The 23,278-nt window shown below is 40.5% G+C and overlaps 1 protein-coding gene across 1 annotated transcript; it reads right to left on the bottom strand.

Moving 5' to 3' along the window:
• Window positions 1–1,979: 1,979 nt before the first annotated feature.
• Window positions 1,980–18,704, bottom strand: YPEL1 (yippee like 1). The gene is made up of 4 exons (XM_044440665.1): window positions 18,176–18,704; window positions 7,427–7,470; window positions 5,851–5,959; window positions 1,980–3,233 (listed from the first exon to the last, which is right to left on the bottom strand). Exons 1-4 carry the CDS (start codon window positions 18,290–18,292, stop codon window positions 3,144–3,146), a joined length of 360 nt encoding a protein of 119 aa, XP_044296600.1. The 5' UTR covers window positions 18,293–18,704; the 3' UTR covers window positions 1,980–3,143.
• Window positions 18,705–23,278: the final 4,574 nt, after the last annotated feature.

The following is a 23,278-nucleotide window of genomic DNA, read 5'->3' as shown; positions in this document are numbered from 1 at the left end:
GTGCAACTCGATGCCTATGGGACCAGTTCTAGATTTAAAATTCTCTACCACTTTCCCCTCCCCTTTTCAAGATCCATAAAAATAATGCTCTATTTGGTACTCTTAAATGCCTTATCACCACAAATGATTTGCATTAAATTCCTTTTACCCGCAATTTAATATTCCAGATTCCAGCTTTTTTAAAATCTCGTTTTTTTGGCATTCGGGTTAAACAACCCGTGCTGATGAGGACACCCCTCCCTGTTCATGCACTCAGAAAGCCAGACTACATTACATGCAAATGCTACATACAAAGGGAAAAAAACTGGGAGAGAATAAAAATCAGAGAACAGCAGAGAAAGGGATGCTCAACCCTTTCTCCATTTCCATCCCCCTGCCCTCTGCCAGGGCAATTTCTTCCTCCAAATGCACTCATGTTTTTAAAACTTACTCAGGGAAAGCTGTTTGGAGGGGTGCTTTTGAGCAAGGGAAGGACTTCACATAGGCAAGTTCCTCTCTGCCAATTCTCTTCATTTAGAGTCACCCAAAAACAATGCTCTACCTTAGAAAGGTTAAAATTACATAAATGTCTGTGTAACATGTATGTTAGTCCTAAGTGATTTAGGTCTGGAATACAAATAATGCACTGATAGAAAGTGGCTGACCCACTCTTAAAACTTATTCTCCCCCTCCGTTTTTTCCTTCCCTCTCCTCAAATGCTCACCTTCCAAAATCTCTTTGTCCTCTGATTATTACAGTACTAGGTGAGAGAAATCCATCAAGTGATCAGCCACATATTTGAAGGGAAATACTTGTAGCAACTTTTTCATATCTGGTACTGTTAATAGCATTATGAACCAGTAACAGCGTCTGACCGCTAACAGTTTTAGCAGTGGTTCACTGTACCCAACAGAAGCTACTTCAAATTCTTTATCATGACAGCCATAAAACAATAGAGGAAATACAAGAAAACCAGACGTACACATTCAAGGAATTTAAAGTGATAATAAGTTAATTCAGTTTGAGTTACTGATATTAGCCAGGCTGATATTTCTGTGTGTCATAAACCTGCAGGACACACAGTGTCTGTCTATACCAGTTCCCATGGTCATCACTGCCAGTATAAGGGGACTGGAAAGATCTGTACTGGCAACAGAATTGATGGCAGAACTACACAGGTTTACCAGACTGTCAAGCATATACTGGGAAGCATCTCCCGCTCTGAGAAACTTTAGCTTCTTCTAGAAGAACTATGGGGACTCAAGCGGTTGCCTGAATGAAATCAAGATGAATCTTGGTTCCATTTTAATTTACATCAAGAACTGGAGAGTCATGGTTTGAAAACCTCACTCATATTAAATAGAGCACCAGAATAAAGGTCATTCAGCAACACAAAATATGAATCTAGCTGTCACTTGAACAGCTCTTTGGATTTGAATGCCTAAGAGGTAACTACATACACATATAAATAGATATATTCAATATCCTTTTTGCATCACAGTGTAACCATACAATATCCCAGATTGTGTACTTGGGAAGGAATTCCTCAACCAGAAGTGGGGGGAAATTAATCTGCAGAGGAAAATTATGCCTACTTTAGGTAAATAGATAGGTAAAGTGCAGTAGAGTTTTGAAAGCCTATTAGAGGATGTTAGTAGCAGCCAGCAAGGAGAGACAATGCAAAACTTTGTTATGACATGTAAAAGTTGTATTAGAAAGGAACAGAGTTTCCACTGTAAGGCTTTCCACATTATTCATGCTAACAGCAGTTATGCAGTGTTAGTGTAAAACGTTCTCCCATAACATATTTCTTGTAAATTTTAGAACAAAGATTAATGCAAAAAAGTGACATAAAAAGTATTCAAATCTCTTGAAATACTATGCATATAAAAGTTCCCTTAAGGGAACTTTACATACATAATGCATTGTGCAAGTGTCTGATTGAGACACCCCACTTAAAAGCAGCGGCTGGGAAAAATTGCAAGTGAGTGTTTCTTTCACATATCTGTTTATTACAAAAATGTGCTTAGGGATGATTTAACCAGCAAATCAAACACCCCTTTAAAAAACTATCTTGCTACTTTTTCTCTCCCCCTCTCTCAATTTGTCATGAAGGAATTAAGCCAATTTGCCACCTTCTTACCTGCTCATCAACTTCCCACAGGTAGGGTAGCAGCAGCTATAGGCTCTGGCCACATTTTAACAGAAAAAAATAATTCTGTGTGTTTAAGTTCTGCTACAGCAGACCACTTCACTGATATCAACCTCTTTGTCCAGTGCATTAAAACTACAGAGCTACATGGAACCAGCCATATCATCTCAATGGGTGTACATGTCCCTGTTAAAGGTACAGTACCAAAAACTTTTCACACTGACTTATTAAAAATAAGAACTGCATATTTTGTGTCCTTTTTATCTTGAAGACTTTGCTAGACATTCTCTTTGCAAGATCAAAGTCTAAACTTTCTTAGGAATGTATTGTTTTAGACCATCTATTCTACAGTATAACTGTCTTGTTATCCTTATAAATCATAAAAAACCCTCCCTCTCTCTCTGCTTTTTTAATGTATAAAAGTGAAAGTTACTTCAGTCAGTACAACTGACTGGACAGTTAACCAACCTGGGCAAAAGATGTACACAGGTTGCAATGCACACTTTTAAATAGAAGTAATAATGATTACTACAATACTGTGTCCTTTTCACTGCAAAGAGACCACAGAAATTGCTATGTATGGGAGGAAAGTTAAAAAAAAAAAATATCACACCAATCCCATACTTTCTCTGCAGGACTGTTCACGCAGGGCAAGTGACAGGCAAGAGCATGCGCAATAAAAGGGAGGATTTAAAGGCATTGGTCCAGAGGGAGCCTACTATTAACGTAATTTGCAATTAGGAAATTAGCCTTCAAGAACTTTAAGGGAAAAAAATCATTCAAAACAACTGTTCACACAGAAATATATATATACCAAAAGAAGGGAACTCACAGAAAGAGAAAAAGGCAAAGATGGCCTCGGGGGGGGGGAGCCACAAAATTACATTAGTTTGGAGGTTTCAAAAATGCAGTGATTTTCTCAACCAACCCAACCATAATCCTTTTTGCATTAGTCTTTTATAAAGCATGTTCCACAGATTAATTGTCCTTAAAGAAAGAGTAGTGTTCCAGTTTACTCCCAGCCATTGTCTTTGATCATGTGGGCAAGTTCAATGATGAATTTTCCTTCTTTGTATTTCTGACTGGTCTCAAAGGCATGTTCCTAAACCAGAGGAAAAAATATTAGATTTCTGTTATCAACTCTTCTCCAGCAAGAATGTATTTTAACAACTCTGTAGTAGCATTCAACAAACATATTTCTTGTGCTTTTCGCTGACTCTATACCTAACAGGGGTGCTTGGGTTCTACGGTTAGTAGTTCAGCTCTTTAAACAGCTCGGCAATTACAGCAATTTCCCAACACGGCACCCTCCAGAAAGGACGGCAGACCCATCAGCCCGGAAGACACAGCCAATGGTCAGGGGACTTAATTGTTGCAGTTCAGAATATCTGGAGAGCTCCACATAGAGAGAGCTTAGAGTACAACATAGCTAGTAATAAGTGACAGGGTTGATTTCATATTGTAAGTATCTTTTTTGGTTACTGATAGTGGGAAGCTACAGAAAAACCCTGCTGAGCAATAAGGTACACATTGTGAAGACAATGGAGGGTGGGATATTCGTATCATCTACAGCACCCCACATGAAAACATGTACTTCTGTTACCAGCAACCATTGCAGACCTTAGGACTGGTCCACAAGTCTTGGAATCAACAGACAATGCACATCACAAAATCCCTGGTAAAGCCTCCACCAACACATCCCAGTCCACTGAAAGCCTAGCAGATGGACTGCACAAGCAGGCTGCCCCATCACACTGGAGGGCGGGCGAGCTGTAGGCTCCAGAGGAAGGCAGTTCCCCATGTCTCACACTGCATGTCAGACATTCAGTCAGGCTGTGCACACCACGAACTAGCTCGCAGGGCTCCTGAATGTCCGTATGTGCATGGCTTACAGCAAGCCCTTTCTCATTTGAGCAGACTGAAATTCAGATGGGTTTTATAAGTTCATTTCTGTGATGGCTTCAATACTATAAAAAAAGGAATGGCCTTTGGTGAAATTGCTGTCAAAATCAAAGTAAGTTAGTGACAAGCTTGACCTTTCTGGGAGGCAAATACAGCAACACGTCTTAGAAACATCAGAAGCTGCCTTTAACCAGGTCAGCCAATTAATCCTTCTGGACCAGGATTTTCTGCAGTACCTGACAACATCTCTCCAGGGCTTCTGGCACAGGACCTTTCACACAACCTGCTATCTGATCCTACTATATGGATGTGCCAGGGATTGCACCCGAGACCTTTTGCAGGCAAACCATGTGCTCTGACCACTAGTCCTTCTCCTCTTTCATAAGAAATATAGATGGAATTCAACCCAGTGCCAAATAGGCTGGGTGGGGACAGAGGCCTAATGGAGGAGGTCTTAATGGGCAAACTGGGCACTGCAACCTTCTCAGCTGGTTTCCTCATGGGCTTGTAGCCAGAAGTGTTCCAGTGAGGGGGCCTAAGAGTACAAGTATTAATACAGGTCAGAACCTAGGATACAAACAGACTAACATGTATATAATTGTTAAATAATATTAAATATATCTAAAATTTACAAAATTTAGAAGAGTGCCATTGCTCATAAAATGCTGCACTGCTTTTTGCACTTCTTTGCCAGAACACCGGAAGGTGGGAAGAGATTTATGACTTAGCAGGACAGGATAGGATATAGACCTGGTATGCTTTTCCTTATAGCTCCATAAACAGAAAAGGATTATGGAGACTTATTTTCATGGAAAAGAAACATTCTGGGAGGAATCCAGAAATCACAGAGAATGCTCAAGGGTCAGATGGACTGTAATCTATGGAATGCGCTCCCCAGAGAGGTCCACCTGGCGCCGTCATTATTTGTTTTTCGACGCCAGGCGAAGACCTTTTTATTTAAACGCCATTTCAATTGTTAATATTATTTATTTATTTTATTTGTATGGCCAGGATGTCTCCAATTATATTATATTGTTTTATATTGTTATTATTTATTTATTGTAGTAAGCCACCCCGAGGCTTCGGCGAATGGGGAGGCATAGCTTTCTAAATAAATAAACAAACAAACAAACCATCAGTCATCAGAACAGAAAGCAGAAGCTTTCTAAATAAATAAATAAATAAATAAATAACCCACCCACCCACCCACCCACCCACCAGTCATGAGAACAGAAAGCAGAATTCCTGAGGGTGGAATTGGACATGCCTGCACTGTCAGCCTGGGAAAACTGCCTGCATATGAACCCTTGGCCCAAGTATGCAGCCCCAGTAAGGAGGCCTCCAGAGCCCTGTGTCCTCGCTGCTCCTTGGCCACTGCCAGTGTTCTCCTGCCCTCTCAGGTGGTACAAACAGGAATGAGGAGAAGCGACAGCAGCTTTTACTTGCCCAGCCTTCTCCCTGCAGGACCTAGAGTCTAGGTGGAGGTGAGGAACAGGTCAACAGGAAGCAGCCAAGGTAATGGACCCTGGTGAGGAGGTGAGCATCTTGCCTCCCAACACCTTCACTGACAAAGGACTAAAACAAGGCGATCTGATGATGGAAGATTGGGTTGCTTCTGTAAAGCACAGATAACCTTACAGGTGGGCCTTAAGCAGAGCTTCTCAATGGATTTAGCTTCTTAAGCTGCCACCCTGTCTAGAGGCACTGGGCATCACAGAATGACCAGATATTCCCACCTTTGCACAAATATTTTTGCAACGGACAGGCAGAACCGAGCAGGGACACACATACATGTCCAAAACTGGACAACTGCTTACATATTTCCATCCAAGAGTGGTTTTGCAGTTTTCACAATAAATATCTGCTACTGCATGCAAGCCTGTCAGAAGAACTCTCTCTTCAGCAGGACCACAGCCCACGTTCACCCTATGAGAGACAGAGAGAGAAACACCACTCATAACACTTCCCCACCCTGTTAACACTTAGCTTCATGGGGCGGAAAGTAAAATAGATATAGGGTCTCAACATCACTTATGACATGATTTTTTTGGCAAATATTTCTCAAGTCACACAGGGGAGCTATCTAAAAGACAAGATGCTTCACTTTCTATTCCCCAACCAAATTGTTGAATCATGTAAATGATGCCTGCCACCAATGTAATTACTAAACAGCATTAATTTCCAGGTGAACAACAGCTAAATACATTAGCGGTGGCTCATTTTCCATTGACTGGCAGCTAGCATGAAGTGGCGCTTCCATGCCATCGATGCTGGTCAGGTGCTACAACTCTGCATTAAGAAATGGAAAAAACTGCTCTGTTCAAGCATGACCAGGTAGAACAAAGTCAATCGAAAGGTTTCACATAGGCAGGCAGTGCAAGCGGCTCTCACCTCGGTTTGAAACAGGGCTAGAAAGCATTTGTCTCCCTGTATCTGATGAACAGGTGGCCAGCGCAGCAGCAAATAAGTTGTGATTGGCTTGCAAGACAAGGCACGTGGGGTGTGCACACCCTGCTTTAAAGTAAAGCCAGGCTGCCCATGGTTTCTGGACCTGCAGGCCCCTGCTTGGGAATCGGAGAAACTACTGTGAGTGGCCTGGCTAATCAAGAGAGGCAAGTGGAGAGAAAAAGGCTAGAAGTGAGTGGGAAACAGCAAGACGAAGTGGTAGACGGAAAAGAAATGGGGGGAGGGATAGAGAGTGAGTAAAGCAGAAAGGTTTTTGTGGACAGAAGACTGGATGGGGATAAGAAGCAACTCTTTCCTTCTGTTCCTGCCTGCTGATCAGCTTGAGGAACAAGATGACGCCCCCCACCCCGTGCCCTACCTTTTTCAACTTAACATTAAATTTGAAGGGGCAAGGACTGCAGAGCTATGCAAGTGCCCCTGGAGGCCCTTGCAGACATCACGGTGCCTGCTGCATTGGGGACTCCTGCCCGAGCTTTTAAAGCCGATTTGCTTTAAAACAAAGTTTGTACTTCCCACATGCCATGTTTTAATTAGAAATACCAGCCTTTGCTATCCTGCGCCACATTTCAGCCGCATGTGCACCAATGATAGGAAGAGGTGAAGACCCTGCTGGCGTCCATGGGGGGGGGGGGGAATTAGCTCCCGAATGCTCAGAAGTTGCCCGTCACCAGTCTGAAGCATCTGAATGCCACTAAATGCCACTCAGTGGGGAGTAGGAGCAACAAACACTTATCACCTTCAATTCCAGTCCACAGGCTTCCCAGGCAACCACTTTGCCACTATGGAGGGCAGAATACTGGGCGCAAATGGCTCTTTCATCAGCTCTAGAGATTCTCTGTTTAAATCATTCTAACATCCCCGCAACATGCAGTCATGATCAAATTGTTTCCCTGTCTTTTATAAAATAAGAATTGCAATTATACTTACACTGAATTAAAGAGGTAGGCTCGTCCCTGGCTTCCCTGAAAGGACTGTAAGAGAGGAAAGAGTCTTTTAAAAGAACATTAAAATTATTTTACTGCAGCAGTCTCTCCAGATCTAGCACCCTTCAGATGTATGAGACTACTACTCACAGTATTCCTGATCACTGGTCATGCTGGTTGGGGTGAAATCCAAAGTATCTGCAGGGTGCCAGTTTGGAAAAGGCATTATTAAGTAATAAGGGTTTATTGTATTAAAAATAAATAAAGGGTGAAAATATTTCACCTGAAGTTTGAAACTGGTATATTTTCAGGTGCCTGTAACGTGTAATTCCAGCTGCATGAATTGCTGAAGTACTGACTTTCTGGATGTAATTTATGAGGCTGTAAACCCACTGTCTGAACTCTAATCTCAAATCAAAGTTTTACCTAAGTGCTTATGCAAACAATCCTATTTATATTATTTGATTTATACGCCATCTTTTTAAAAGAACTCACAGAAGCTTACATCATTCTCCTCCTCCTGCTCTCAGTCCTATCCCCGCAACAACCACCCTGTGACATAGGTTGGGCCAAGAGTCTGTGACTGGCCCAAAGTCACTCAGTGGTCTCTATGGCTGAGTGGGGACTAGAACCCAGATCCCCCGAGACCCAGTCCTACACACTTAACCACTACACCATACTGGCTCTCTAGATCCTAGGAATGGCACCTTCTTAAAGTCCACAGAGTTGGGTACCACGGTAATGTACTCGTCACAATTGTTCTAGGGAAGCGTAAAAATTGATGTTCCGTATAAAGAATCAAGACCTGATGCAATGCAGCAGTTGCAAACATGAGCGACAAGTCCCCAGTTTGACAACAGCAGAAAACAAGCTCACTTAAGGCAACTCTTCCTCTCATCCTTCCCACCACTTTCCATCTCCCAGATGAAGTAATGGCCTGCTTGGTAAGATACTTATAACCCTACTGAAATAATGCAAAGGAAAATCCCTAATGTGGACTCTCAATAATTTAATCAAACTGCTAGTTCTGACTGCCCACTTTTCTCTGTTGCACGCTTAGTAGGCTAACATGGCAGGCAATCTGAAGTGTTAGTGAAAGCATTCTGCTGCTAACTGCATTCTTTCTATTCATTTCTTTGAAAAAAGATGGGTATCAGCCACCATACACTTGTTTAAAAAGGCATCAAATTCAGATACAAGATAAACTCTGCAGAGAGGATAGCTCTGCCTACATTTTGTAATGCAGATCAGTATTGTCATTAACTAAGCAAAAACACAAAAGAAGGCACAGAAGATAGAATTTGCAGGACATTTGATTCAGGTAACTAGAAAAATATGAGCTCACAGAGTGGTCAGAAAGGCTATGTAGTCAGAAACACATGAGGCTTCATGTTGTGGGTTGTGTGAAATGGGATGCATAACAAATATAATTCTCCACTGTTACCACAGCCCTTGAAAAATGTTACAAATTTAGAGTTATAGTTTGCAACTTTGGAGTATTTATTTTGTACATAGGATTTCTTTGCACAGAACATCTGAAAATAAGCGGTTGCTTCTCAGTGTCACAATAGACAATGTCACCTTAACATACTTATAAATTAGTCATTCTCTGGAATTCAGAAGATCTCAGATAAAGCCCTGACAGCTGTTAAGACCAACTTGCTTATTAACTAATACCAAAGCATAGATGCAAAAACTTGCTTGTAAGTGCACAGTTTTGCCTCATACCCAAATAGTCTTTTAAACTATGAGTGCAATGTATGAACAACACTTTCAAAGCTGCAATTTCCGAGTTTTGTGCCGAACTTTGAGGAGAGGCGAGCTATCTGTGCCAGCCTTCCCCAGCCTAGTGCTACCCAGATGTGTTTGACATCTATCCTTAGGGAGGAGCCCTGGCTCAGTGGCAGAGCAAGCATTTGCAAGTATAAGGTCTCAGGAGCAATTCCAGGCCTTTTCTGCTAGGGCTGGACACATCCTGCCCCAGAGTCCGTGTTGACAGTCACTGGGCAAGACTGACCAGTGGCCTTAGAATAAGGCGTATCCTGTACTGTATATTCCTGTCGTCTCCGGCCAGCAGGGCCAAACCTAAGCATGCTCTCAGAGCAAATCTGAAGTCTAGAAACACTAAGGTATCTTTGAAATGCACCTCGTTGCATATGCAGTGCCAGGGAAAGGAGGCAAGCTCTGGGGTCCCAGGAGGCAGTGCATGAGACAGCAGGCGCTGGGGAAAGTTTAGACATGATAAACCCTGAAAACATTTGGGAGCAACATCTGCTATTCACAAGACAGGTTTTCTTGAAATTTAATGGAACCAGACTAGTTACACTTTAAGAATGGCTTTACAAGCTGAAACTGAGGGAAGTGAATATGAGCTGAAATGACTGGATTTGAAATGACCGGCCGTTTGAGGCTGATTACAGTACACTCCTGTGCTTGTCCACTCAGAAGTTCCACTGAGTATTATGGGGCTTACTCCTAGTTAAGTGGGTTTAGGATTGCAGTCTAACTATTTTCAAAGTGGGGACTGGGTAGAAGTTGACAAAGTGCACATGAACATTTAAGACTTAGTAAAAAAATTCTACTGTATCAAGACGTGGGAGTTAAGAAATGAACTACATGCATAATTTTTGAAAACAAAATAAGCAGCAAAATATAAAGGAACAGCTATGCAAATTCTGGAAGCTTCAGAGTACTTGATACTGAAAGGTATTCGTCACCTCTAAGACACGGAGAAAAATAAGCAAGGCTAACTTATCTATGATTATTAATCTACCAAGAGAGTAAGTCATACTGATGAAAAAGGTTCTGTGTCAAACAAGTCACAGTCCAACATATCATCTATACCAAAAACAACATACACCTCATGAAAGGATAATCCTTGAGACTGGACATACAAGCCAAAGGTCCCTCCTGAGTTTAGGAGATATCCACAGCTTGTCCGCAGAAAGCAGCAGCACTGCACTACACCCCTACATTTTCCCCAGAACACAAAAGCCTAGGAGAGGCACCCCCAAGAGACCAGCGAGCAAATAATGCCTCAATTCTTGTCATTTCAGGGGGTGGGATGGTAACCAGTTCTCTCCAAACTGACCTCCGCCTCTTTACCCATATAAATCGCACAACTTTCTCTTCCTGATGCACTGAGGGGAACACTATACTTTCAAGTTTGCTCTTTTCTCCCTTCCTTGAAGCCGCAGGCAAGACAATACCAACTTTTCCTCAAGCAGCCATTCAAGGAGTGAGCCTTCCAGAAGGAAGACAAGGTTGCTGAGACTAGTTGGTACACAGGTAGAAGGGGAAGCAAGATATGAATAGCAGGGCCAGAAGGCCATGAAATGGAACACTCTAAGATAGCTGCTCAACAGCAACAACAGATCATCTAACATAGCAGTGAGCAGAAATAGACCTTTAGGTATCTGGGACCGCAACATTCTAGGATTCCTGAGCATTGACCAGGGAACGCTGAGGGGTGAAGTAGCAAACATCTGCCTTCTGTTCATCCTTGACACACACACACAAGCCCAGAGACGAGGCTCTGCTGCTGCGCCTTCGTCAAATCTATGCAGGCAATATTACAGATCCCAACAACTAGAGGTGAGGATGAAATACGTTTAGTTCACATTCCAAGCCAACCTCATTTGCACTTCCAGAACTAAAAGGCAAACTGCAACACAGTCATCCTTCAGTTTCCACACTTCACCTTTTCTACGATCAAAATGCACACATTATGGGGAAATGGTACACAAAAAGTCATATATTACAGAGATGCTTCTAAAAAGGAATATATTATTAGAAACTGCATATAAAATCATATAAATGTCTGGACTTCTTAAAAATCACAGACATGAAAATGGGAGGGAAGAAAATAGTATTTAAAAAAATGGTGATTATAGAAAACCAGCCATAGAGTCTGGGAATAATTCACCCACACAGACCTAAAATGTTATATATACCAACCATCAAAGTCCTTCTGTGACAAAAGGATCAACATCTAGATAACAGAATAAGGGAGCATGAATCCTGCATCAAAAAATGGCAAGTAAGCAGTGCGATGCCCCTTCAGTTTCTGCCACTGCCACCCTCAGAATCACTATATATCATCCAAAAAGCTTCAAGCAGGAAGCTTCAGCACAGAATTAAACCTAATCGGCAAATTAAATGGTTTCTTTTACACTATTGGAAACATGTATAAAGAAAAAATCATCTTCAGCAGCTACTGTTGTGAATGGGTCACAGTGGCCTTGTTTCATCTCAGGTTTGCACAGAACTCACTCTCTACTCACACACATGCCTAAAGTCACTCTCAGCCACATTCACAAACCCTCTTTCAGCCCAAATTCAATTTCAGAGAAACACTTGGGGGCTTCTTTCTAGTGGTGGGCAGGCAATTCCCCAAAACAGCCTATTTTAGCTTTAAATGTCACTGCCAGTAATTAGGCCTTAGGAAAGTCATTTCAACCTTTTAGAATGAGAAAATGACTGCACAAAAGACAGAAAGCCAGCAAAGAATTGATGAATCACTGGGAGAAGGGCTGAGGGGAAAGAGGAATGGGGCACAGCATTCTAGGAACACTGAGCGCCAGATCTGGCTTCTGGGCCTGAGGTTCTGTACCACTGTTCTAGTTCATGACACACATGACACAATAAAACCGCTAGGCTTACAAATACCATAGGCCATTGTTTTTGTTGTACTAAAAATGGTTCCCCTTTTGGAATGTTACTATGTTTTTTTAAGGACAAAACAAGTTTTTTTCCCATTCTAGACATCCAAAGCAAGGAAATAGGCCTTTTCACTTCAGAAAAATAAGGAGATGCAAATGGCAGATATAAAGAGCAGGCTGTGTGCAGACTATGAGGCAATGCCCACAACCACAGCTTTTTAATTAAAAAAAAATCTGGCCACAAATATTTGCTTGAAAATTTATAGGCAATGCTTATTACAGTCCCCAAAGATGGGGCTTCCAATGGTTGGGGATTAACCTTCTGCACCCTTGCCCTTTCTATGCCTGACAAAATTAGAACGTCTGTTTAACCAGAAATTAAGAGGATTAGAAAAAGAAAGATACATTGCCAACATAAAGGGTCTATACTGAGGGAAGAAAATTAACTGATTTATTCTTACATTTAAGCGAGCACTTAGAAATTAAGGCCAAGGGAAAACATGTTATAAAGAATGTTTAATAAATAAACTGAGAAAACATTCTATCACCACACTGGGGATGCATTTTACTGGGACAGATTTTACAGGTTCTATGCTATGTTCCTAGAGATGCTACAGTACCATTTCATACCAGTTCAACTGGGGAAAAGGCAATTATTTTAATGAAAAAATGACCCTAGAATTGTTGATCTACATTTTTATACAACCAAGGATTATAAGTGTGAGTTACTCCTCACACAGCAACCCACAATTCTGGGTTTAGGCATCATGAATAATTAAGAAACAGAGCACCCCAGTTTAGCTGAGTAGACATTGGAGTAAAGTTCCTGCTTGTTCAGTTACCCAGAATGTATTTAAATGTGCAAGCTACCTTGAAGAGCTAATTTTTACTGATAAAGAAGAGAGTCACAAGAGAGTTTCTTTCAATTGCAAAATAACACAAAATCTACTGAGAGACTACTGTTGTGTTTTCTAGCAGCTTATCTGATCAATTTTTCTTTGGCTTTTTAAATTAAAGGGGGTTGTTAAGCTGTAATGAGCAGGGACACAAAAATCTAGACATGCAATCATAACTGGTGCCTTAGCAATTGTGACTGGCAGTTTGAGCTCCTGAAGGCTGTATAACTTTCAAACAAGTCTGGGTCACTGAATTTGTTCGTTAAGCATCGCCAGAAAGGAAGGTGGTACATGTGAAGGCAACAAATTAGAATGAACCAGTAAGAGCAAATGCTACCTTCTCATTGCTGAGCTTGAGTCCCCCTCTAATCAGTCCGGCTTCTAGCCTGGCTGGCTGCCAAAGCTAGAGAAATGAAAGGTCTGGCCTCCGTTTGCTGCATGGCAATGATTTGCTTTTGTATGGCATTCTTTTCTCTATTTGTAATCCACCCTAAATAAATATGCATAGATTTTTTTTCCGTTAAGTTGTTGGGTCCATAAATGAGACATGAATCTGTACATTGATTAGAAACTCAGTAAGGGCAACATGTAATTTACAGAAGTTCATATGATAAAGTTTCTGCAGTGTACTGCAAGCCAGTTTGGGACCATGTGGTAACATATTTACTAGTAACATATTTACTCCAGTAACATATTTACTACTTCTATTTCAGCAACCTCTTAGAAATGAAGTCTGGGACAGAGTTAATTTTGCTGGCAATCGGTTCAGCTTCAATAATTATTGCGCATTAGTATTTTGACATGGTTCAGAAATATATATTTAATTCAAGATAAGTGTTACTATGCAATAGGTATTATTATTTCAAACATGGTCAGGCCTTGCACCTGATACATTGCTAAATATATGAAATGTTGCAAATGCTCTGTGCAGATGAGAAATCAGAAATCAGGTTAAAGTGTTACCAAAAGGGAAAAAAATGTGAGAGAAATGTAGCATTTCTATTACTGTGTCCAATTCTAGATTAAAGGCCAGGGAGAAACATATGTTAATCTTATTTTCATCAGCAGGAATTTAAAAATCTTACTGAAATATTTGCCATAAGAACCACCCACTTAAAGAACCACAAAGTTACACAAAGATAGTATTCATTTTTAAAATCCATAGCACTCTTTAAAAAGAACTTCAAGATCTTCCCAATATCTTCCCTGCATATTAAAGCAATAAAAAAGCACCTTAAACAACAAACGGGGCGCTTTCCATTTTGATAAATTTGGATTCTGATAAACTTTTTCAATAAAACTGGGCAGTTATATATTGGGGATTTGTTTCATAATATTCTGTTCAAGAAATTAGGTAAGAAACTGAGCTTGAAAGACTTGTTAGCCAAGATCATAAAGATTTCTTTTCATCAAATATGATTAAACTGTGTCGCTGCACTGATATGAATGACTGCAAAAAGCTGGGGGAAATGCCTTGGAAGACATACTACCGAGTAAGGGCAGAAATATGCATAGGAACAACAATAAAAGGACTCGCCTAATAATCTGATGGAAAAACCACTGAATTCACAGCGTTTATTTGTGATGATTACACACACACACACACCACCCTTCTAAAACTTTCTGTTCACAGATAAGAGACACAATGAATTTGGCTTTAGGCCTGTATAAATTTATGGAACTGATCATAACTTCCTCATCCTTCTATTTCAGTGTTCCTCATATTCATCCAGTTTTACCTTCTTCTTAAATATTTATTTCTTCCATGACGAGTTTATGCCACACAATAAAAGCTTACTCTGTTGAAGGCTGCCAGCTACTAAGTCCTGCCCCACCCTTACCAAACCAAGAACTTGATTCATTTGCTGGAGAAGCCCACGCTGTGGGAAGAAAGTAGGTGGCTATTTTAACTTGTAGGAGTTACGTAGCAAGGTACCAAGTTTGTGGGTTGAGTCTGGCCACACACAGTGACTAGAATTAGATCTGTGGAAATGACTGAAGGGGGGAATTATACATCCATAGATATGGGCATAATCAGCAAATACAAACGATCGTCCTCAAAAATAGTTCTCACTGGAGTGCCTGGCAATGGGGACAAACATATGACTATCACTATGCCTTGCTTCTCGGCTTCCAGAAGCCACTGACTTATAGGGTGGAAGCTAGACACTGGACTAGATGCATTTTATTGGGATCGAGTTCTCACTACCTTTTCCTAGCCGTGATCTATGCCCCACACTCTTCAGCCATGTCCTATGTACTTTACTTCAGCTGTGAATCCTTAGCTGTACACCTGTGCAGTAGAAGACAGGATTCCACATCAGCTATCCATTGCATACTAGAAGCTACACTGTATTTGTAGCATATTCCTTCCAAAATACTCTCTCCAGAAATATATTGCATAAATGCTCTTGAATGCATCATGATTGCTGATGAATATGGCAAAGAATAGAAGCTTCAATCAGGAATTGGCCTACACACACAACTATAGATGGTTGTCTATTCCATAAGGCAATGCAAATTCTATGATCTCTTTAGATTTTGTTCCTATCTTGTGAGAAGGGTTCAGAAGAATTACGATATATTTTTATTTACTATTATCCTTGATAGCAGAGATTTTAAAATTGAGCTCCCTGTGCCTGAAATATGAGTTAACTAGAATCTTGGTCACACGTAAGAGCAGATCTGACCTGTGGAAACAGTGAGGCATAACTCAATCATGACTAAGTCCATACATTAATCTGCAACCAACAGAACATGGAACTTAAATAGTAGAGATGGAAGATGGTAAGACTGGACCTGCTAATTTGCAATGAAATATGACTTTGTTTACCATATTTAGGCTTAACCATTTTACAACTTAGTTCCTTTCAAAGAAATGGCATGTTACTTCATAATTAAATAAGAATTAATATTGCCAATCACAGTAATACTATTGCAGATTTTTTGGAGGGACGGGGGAGAATTCAAGTAACACCAGTATCTCCAACACCTACCCATTCTTTGTATGTAATTTATATGCAACAGTGGCAAAATCTGAATGAATCAGTGCCTTGGGAGTGATGCAACTTAGGTTGCTATAGTTCTCCTTAGTGGATTCCCCAGCATGTTCCTGCTGTTTAAAAGTTGCTCACAACTGTTAAAGAGGATCTGGAAGAAAGTGGAATTCAGGAGGAAAACTTGCAGGGGGTGATTACGAGACACGCTGGAAATCAGCTGTCCCCACCATCACATTTTAAAGAATGATTCACATTCCTGCTGTGTGGTTTGCAGACCCGAGAAAGTCTACTTTAAAGGCAACCATGACTCAACATCTAGCAATGATAGTATTTGTTTTTAAAATATATACACTCAATCATTTACACCTTTAAATTATGGCTACATATTCAACACTCATTCTCATCAAAGGCCTGTGAACATAATTCCTTAGGAAAAGCAACTGAATACTTCACCTCGCTATTATTTAAACTATGCTAATAAAGAGCAATGCAGTATCTAATTGCCAGGTAGGTTTTACCCCTGCATGACTTAGCCCCCTAAAGAATGGGTGATGGATGATCAGCCATAATATATTTAACTTATAAAAATTCAAGAAGGTGCACATTACAAAAATTGTGGTTCTGAAAATACTGTTATGTTGGGTCAATTGTCCTTTCAAACTCTGAAATGCTTTCACTTGAGGAGACAGAAGTATTGCTCACACATGGGAAGTACAAAATTCCTTGAGGATGTTTTACTGACCATGAAAATCACTGACGGGGGGGGGGGGGGACACCCAGGATTTCACTTGCTTTTCTTGTGCAGATTTGTGCTCAATTAACTTAAAATCCATAGCATGAATCAGTATGCTACATAGGTTAAGATGCTAAGTAACTGCTAGCAAACACATCTTCTCTAAACTGTACATGTAGCTTGCAAAACATTTCAAGACCTTATCACAGAGAAGAAAAATCCAAACCATATAAGAATTTTCTTCCTGATATCCAAAGTTCCTCTCCAATAATTGCAAGGGAAAGAATCCCACTGAAGTGAGTATGCTTGAGAGAAAATGTTCTCTCATTTCACAAGCAAAAGAAAACACCCTTCCACACAGGTCAGAAAACCTGCCTGTGAAGGTGTTTTTCGTATCTATAGACACCAAAGAATGGGCCTTAAGTCCAAGTTGCCACCAAAGTCCTTGAAGGACTTGATAAAGGAGGAATGAAATACAAAGTGTCTATAGATACGAAAACACCCTTCCACACAGGTCAGAAAACCTGCCTGTGAAGGTGTTTTTCGTATCTATAGACACCAAAGAATGGGCCTTAAGTCCAAGTTGCCACCAAAGTCCTTGAAGGACTTGATAAAGGAGGAATGAAATACAAAGTGCCCTTTAGAAACATGCTCCATCACTTCAGGAATCACTTATTGACCAGGTCAGAAAAAAAATCCTACCTGCCAAACACACACTAATTAAGAGAGCTATTTTATTACTGACTAGATGTACCAAATTATTATTCTTAAATACAGTTAATTTGTTTAGAAGGTGTCAGCCTGTAAAATAACGTAACCTTCTGTACACTTTAATATATTAAATCACTGTCCATAGCGTAGCTCTAGAAGACTCACACATACCAATTTTACAACTCTAAAATAATCACACTGTTGCAAGCAGGGGTCGCCAGCCAACTTACAGTCCACGGGCTGCATGTGGTCCTCGACCCAATTTCTAAATCCTTCATGCAACCAGTGATATTTCTGTACTCTGCCCATTTCCAGGCAGTCCACTGCACACTAAGGGGGAGGGGAAGGGGAAGAAGAATGACCTACCTATTCCTGGCTCTTGCTCTGCTCACCACTGGCCTTAGACTAGCTCATTGCCAACACATGGCCACTGACTAATTACCCATGAAAGACTGCAGGAATAGAAAAAGGGTTTCCGCCCCTGACCAAAAGTAGCCACAAGTCTGGGCACTGTGCTAAACAAGGGTGCAGACACTCCTTTAACAAAGGTTTTCCCAGCCTAACAGAAATTAAACCTAGCTCAAGAGGTAGCAACCAAGCACAAGCAGAAAATATGTAAATTCTTATTCAGTGCATTTCTAGCAGTATATATGAATATGCAACTTTTGGAATACGATTTTTGTTTCATTAAAGGCAATTAGAATAGTTTATAGAACAAGACTCTACATCATGATCTAGAGACAAGCCACTTACCTTGGAAATTAGTTCATCATGATTGGCCAGATGAGCTCTGCAGTGGATACAGCTGTAGGTTCTGTGACAATTTGGCAGGTAAGCCTGGAACGTTTTGGATTTTGTCATTTTTACCATCTCTGTTGCTGGTTCCTCACTCTGATCAGGGCTGGCACTTGAAGAATTACAACTCTGCTGAACTTGCTGACAAAAGAAACACTGGAAAATACAAGCAAAAGCCGTTGTTGTTCTGGAGTGTGTGTGGCAGTTTCCACACAGACGCCACAGAAGAAACAGTTATAACCTGCAACAAAAGGGGAAAAAAGTATAAGCCACGGCACACATTTCTAACCAAACATTCACTTATCATATACAACCAGTAGAATGATCAAAATATAATGTCACATTTGATTACATAAAAATATCTCCCATGAATCAATAATGTGGTGTTCCTGTGTGAGTACACCATAGGATCCCAAAAGGTGGCATAACAGAGAGAGCCCTATAAATCAAAAGTAAATTTGGACCAGACCTGCACATGCATATTTCCTTCATGCAACAATAGAACCTTCAGCAGATGGCAATGTGTAAGCACAACCACAGGGACCAACTGTGGGGGAACTGAACTGGATGAGCAAGAAGTAAATCCAAGTTGTTTCATGTCAACACAAAGAGCTGACAAGTAGAATTTTCCTTGACCAGCTACTTCATCTTCCTCAGCCTTGTTAAAGAAAAGGATACGAGTGAGAAGGTGAACTGAGGTTTGAGCAAGGGTGGAGGGATTGCCTTTCATTATTGAAAGGACTGCAGGGGAAATAGATTAGGAGGATTTGCATCCTAAAAGATCATTTCATCTGGGGTGGAAGATCAGCAACACTGATACTAGTATCATATCTTCATCATGGGTTTTTCCTATTTACTGAGATGAATCTTTCCGTATAAGAAATACCAGGTGTGAAGTATATACCTGGAAGATGCAGGAATGAAATATATAGTTTTTACCATATCATCACAGTGGCCATTGCCTTTTATTCAGTCTCCAGGTTTGACAAATTGGTGCAATTATAAATATTAGCGCTTAAATATTATCCTGTTTAAGGCAGGAAATTGTTGAATGTGGAGTATGCGGAGTGCTCTGTTAGTGTCAAGTGCTGGCCACAACACTTCATTTCCCTATGGTCCCCAACAATCAGTATTCTGTGTCCATTGAGTGTGTCCAGACCTTAGGGGACTGCATAGGATTTTCTATCCAAATGTGCTTCCTCAAGCTTTTACCACTAGAAAAGCAAAGAGGTGGACCAGAACATACTTTGTCCCAAGGATTCCAAGTCCACAGATAGCCGATTTACTGAAAAAGTATTTTGACCAGCATTCTGCAGTAACAGATTATATGACTTCATCCTTGTTACTATATAATGCTCGACAATATAGTTGTGTGCTCTTATTTGGGATTTATAGTTCTGGGATAGTCTCTTGCCTCTTACCAAAACAGTTCCTGCACTTAATTTTAAAAACGTGTTGTACATGTAAGATTATAAGTACCATGTCTGGCTATTCTTTCAATTTCTCCGTCGCAGTGGAATAAACATTTATTTACAGTGACAAATTCATAAGAGCCATCCAGTATGAGCCCAAAACATGAAGGTTTACTGCCTAATTCAATGCAAAATTACACAGAAGTACATCCCATAAAGTTTAATGGGGTTTACTCAGTAAAGTGTATTTCATACATCAATGTCCCCATTGGTTCTTGGCTTTCCCACATATTTTACACTTAAACAATGTTCTGATAAATAAAAATATTGGATGCTTAATATGAAAGCTCTTCCTGAGATTATTTTTATGTATTTGATTTATATCCAAAGAGGGATTTTTTTTCCTTTTTAAGGAACTCAAAACAGCTTCCATCATTCTCCTCCTGCTGTTCTCAATCTTATCCCCACAACAACAGCTCTGTAAGGTAGGCAGGGCTGAAAGTCCATGACTGGCCCAAAGTCACCCAGCTGGCTCCATGGCTAGGACCACACTCTTAACAACTACACCACACTGCCTAAACCAAAAGCACAATTTATCAAGGCAACCTGTCCTTTAAAATATTAGCAATGGTAAATAACACACCTTAAAAAGACAGCTTGCTTTCCACTGCTGATCATTCTCTGGAGGGCATAACTGCAGGGGAATTTCTGCATGTTCTCAAGTGTATTTGCACTGCAACACACTCACACTAGGGGGCACAATAAAGTTTGGCCAGAACACCATATATAGTTTTTGTGTGTGAATGCATCTCTAAGAAATCATGCCTGCATTCTACAGCAGAAAGACAAGGTGAAAAGAACTGGGCAAAAATTTGGAACCCACTACTGTGGCAGGAGGAAGGAGAGACTATGTTCTTGCCTCCTCTCCAGAACCAACACGTCACTATATTGCAATAAAACATGGTATAGCAATGCCAAACCTCAGTGCTTTAGCATTATATTAGGCATTGGCAGAAGGTACCTCTGGATATACTGGAAGATCTCTGAATGATTAGTAGCTCAAGCAAGGCTTTTGACTCCTAAAAGTTTAACAATACCTACAGAAAAACTTTCTCTGTTTCATTTCAACTTATGCTGCTGAAACAAAGAAAGCCTGAGGTAAACAGAAGTGGATTTTTGTGGGAGGGAAGTTCTGGCACTCAGTTCAGATTTACTTTTACGTGTACCTCTTTTGCACCAGGATCCAGTTGGTGAATTTCAGGGCTCTAATAAAGTGAACTGACTAAGGCTTACAAAGGCCCTGCTTCAACAGCCAAGTAGAAATACACAGAATTAAACAGTATCACAAGAAATACGGTACCCTGCTGTTCTACTCTGAGGCAGTTTCAACACTGCAACATATTTCCTGTCAAGGCTGCAGATTGGCCTATTGAGAGTAGCTTCATAGGTTCCCTGACTAGGGTGGTCAAGAAGGCATTTGAATTAATCCGGAATTCCCAAGCTTTCCAGATTACAGAGCATATCCTTTAATGTATCTACAGTAGACAACTCATAGATCAATGAACCTATGAGTTTCAATAAAGGTACAGAGCCTAGTATATACCTCCTCTTGTTCATAATATCCTCTTGTTCATAACAAACTCAACGTTCTCCTGCCCATACATCTTTTCACTGAACAAAGAAGGTATTAGACAAAGGGATGCCAACAAAATACTAACTACATTTGTACAAAAACGCATCATGTCCGAGCTCCTTAGCAACATTATGCTGCTTGTTTAAAAAAGCAAAGTCCTCTTCCTGTTCCTTCTGACAATACCTTAAAAAATAAAGTGAATTTCAATCATTTTAACTATAGTGCTGCACAACTCTGGTATTATATTCCAAACCCTAAGTGGCAACATGATTCAAAAGTCAGAAGGGACTGTTCTTTAAAAAAAACAACATTCTTGAAGTTGAAGCTGTAAATAACATGATGGAAATGAAAACTACAACCTGCCAATGGCTACTGGCCATCCTCCCGGTCTTCAAAAGGCCAAAGAGACCACCATTTTTATCAGATGTACAAATAAGAGCATTTTTAATATGATCTTACGATTCATACACAGAATTTATGCAATGATAGCTCTTCTGCCTACTAACATCACTGAATGTAGGGCATAATCTTGGTGGTCAAGCACCCACTGCCAATCTAAAGCATAGTAGGTTGTCCTTACTCTGTACCCGAATGTATAATCAAATAATTAAGCATGTTAGCTGCAAGTGAACAAGATCTGCATGCACTAGACCTACAAAATACTATGCTGGCCACCAACCAACAGTTAGACAGCATATTTCAAAAATGAAAGCAAGAGATCATTTAAAATTACTGTATAGTATTTTCCATTTCTATCTTAAATATTACTTTTACAAATGTCTCCTACTATTACAAGTCTTATTTTCACTGTAATCTCTTATCTTGAGCCTTCCCATGAGGTCAGTTAACTGTAAAGAACCTTAAAGAACCAATAACATTCTAGACTATATCACATCTATACATTCCAGTTAGTTTAAGGTATAAGACGACACTGATTTATTCCAGATAGTATGAAGTCCTTTCTGTGAAAACACATTTCCACAAAACATACTGAACATTCACTGGATCATATACTTGCTAAATTTAAAAAACCAAAACAAAAAGAGGTTTCATGCAGACTCTGAACCATTACATTGTCCTGATCAACCTCTCACCAAACATCCAGACCACAAAACAATACTCAACTGCCTGATTTGATTTTCACCAAAGCATCTCTTCTCTCTCTCTCTCTCTCTTTTTTTTTGGGGGGGGGGGGTTGTTTACCAGTTTTTATCTGAAAAAAGTGATATTGAAGTGCTTGTAGATAAAGTAAGTTTTCATAGCAAGAGAAAGAAAGAAGCACATTATAAGAGACAGTCCTCTAAAAATAGACACCTTCAGCCACTTTGGACAATACAGCACCTGGGGAAGGGAAGATGAATGTGTACTGGCACAGCCCCAGACAGCCTCCCCACTCACAAAATCAGCAGCAGCCAGCTTCTACCACAGCCTGTCAGCAGCATTCAGATTATAAAAGAAAGCCAACGGTGGCTGCAAATCAGATCTGTTTGTAAACAGTGCCTAAACAACCGCAACAGGGTCTGATCTAGCTTGCAGGAAACCACATTTGCCTCAGCCTGTCTTCTAGTTGTGATGAAAAGTGAGGGGATCATGGAGAGAGGGAAAGGGTGCTTTTCCATCTTCCCCACTCCGGCTTGGGACTTCAGCTAGAAAATATTGTGCAAAGCCTCCCCACTAGCACCACCAGTACTCGGGTCAGCACCAGGAACAAGACATTGAACAAAATGAGAGACTTCATGTAGCAAAAGCCGTGAAGGCCGACAGAAAAAGAGCAAGTAAGCATGCCATTAAACAAAGCAAAACAAATAAAAGCAGATCTACTCCTGTAGCTGAAGCGAAACAAAATTTCTTTACCTCTGGGGCCAGTTGGTTTGAACCACTGAACAGCAGCCTGGCAGACTCAAGCACAGCCAGAATCTGGACAACAGACAGCACGTACAGACAAACCTCGCCTCAGCATGATCGTCACAGAAAAATATGCAAAGCTGAGAAACAGGCAAAATGCCACCCACCCTA

The sequence above is a fragment of the Varanus komodoensis genome, unplaced genomic scaffold, assembly GCF_004798865.1.
Source record: "Varanus komodoensis strain SLA01 unplaced genomic scaffold, ASM479886v1 scaffold38, whole genome shotgun sequence".
NCBI classification, from domain to species: Eukaryota; Metazoa; Chordata; class Lepidosauria; order Squamata; family Varanidae; genus Varanus; species Varanus komodoensis.
Note: the sequence above shows the minus strand (reverse complement) of the source record. Positions and strands in the feature narration are given on the sequence as shown.

What these genes read in the sequence shown, in the direction of transcription:
- YPEL1 (XM_044440665.1), bottom strand. Translation starts at nt 18,292, where the DNA reads ATGGTAAAAATGACAAAATCCAAAACGTTCCAGGCTTACCTGCCAAAT. An exon ending in GCCTACCTCTTTAATTCAGT is followed by an intron (nt 5,960 to 7,426) that starts GTAAGTATAATT and finishes TGTCTCTCATAG; the next exon opens with GGTGAACGTGGGCTGTGGTC. An exon ending in CCACTCTTGGATGGAAATAT is followed by an intron (nt 3,234 to 5,850) that starts GTAAGCAGTTGT and finishes CCTCTGGTTTAG; the next exon opens with GAACATGCCTTTGAGACCAG.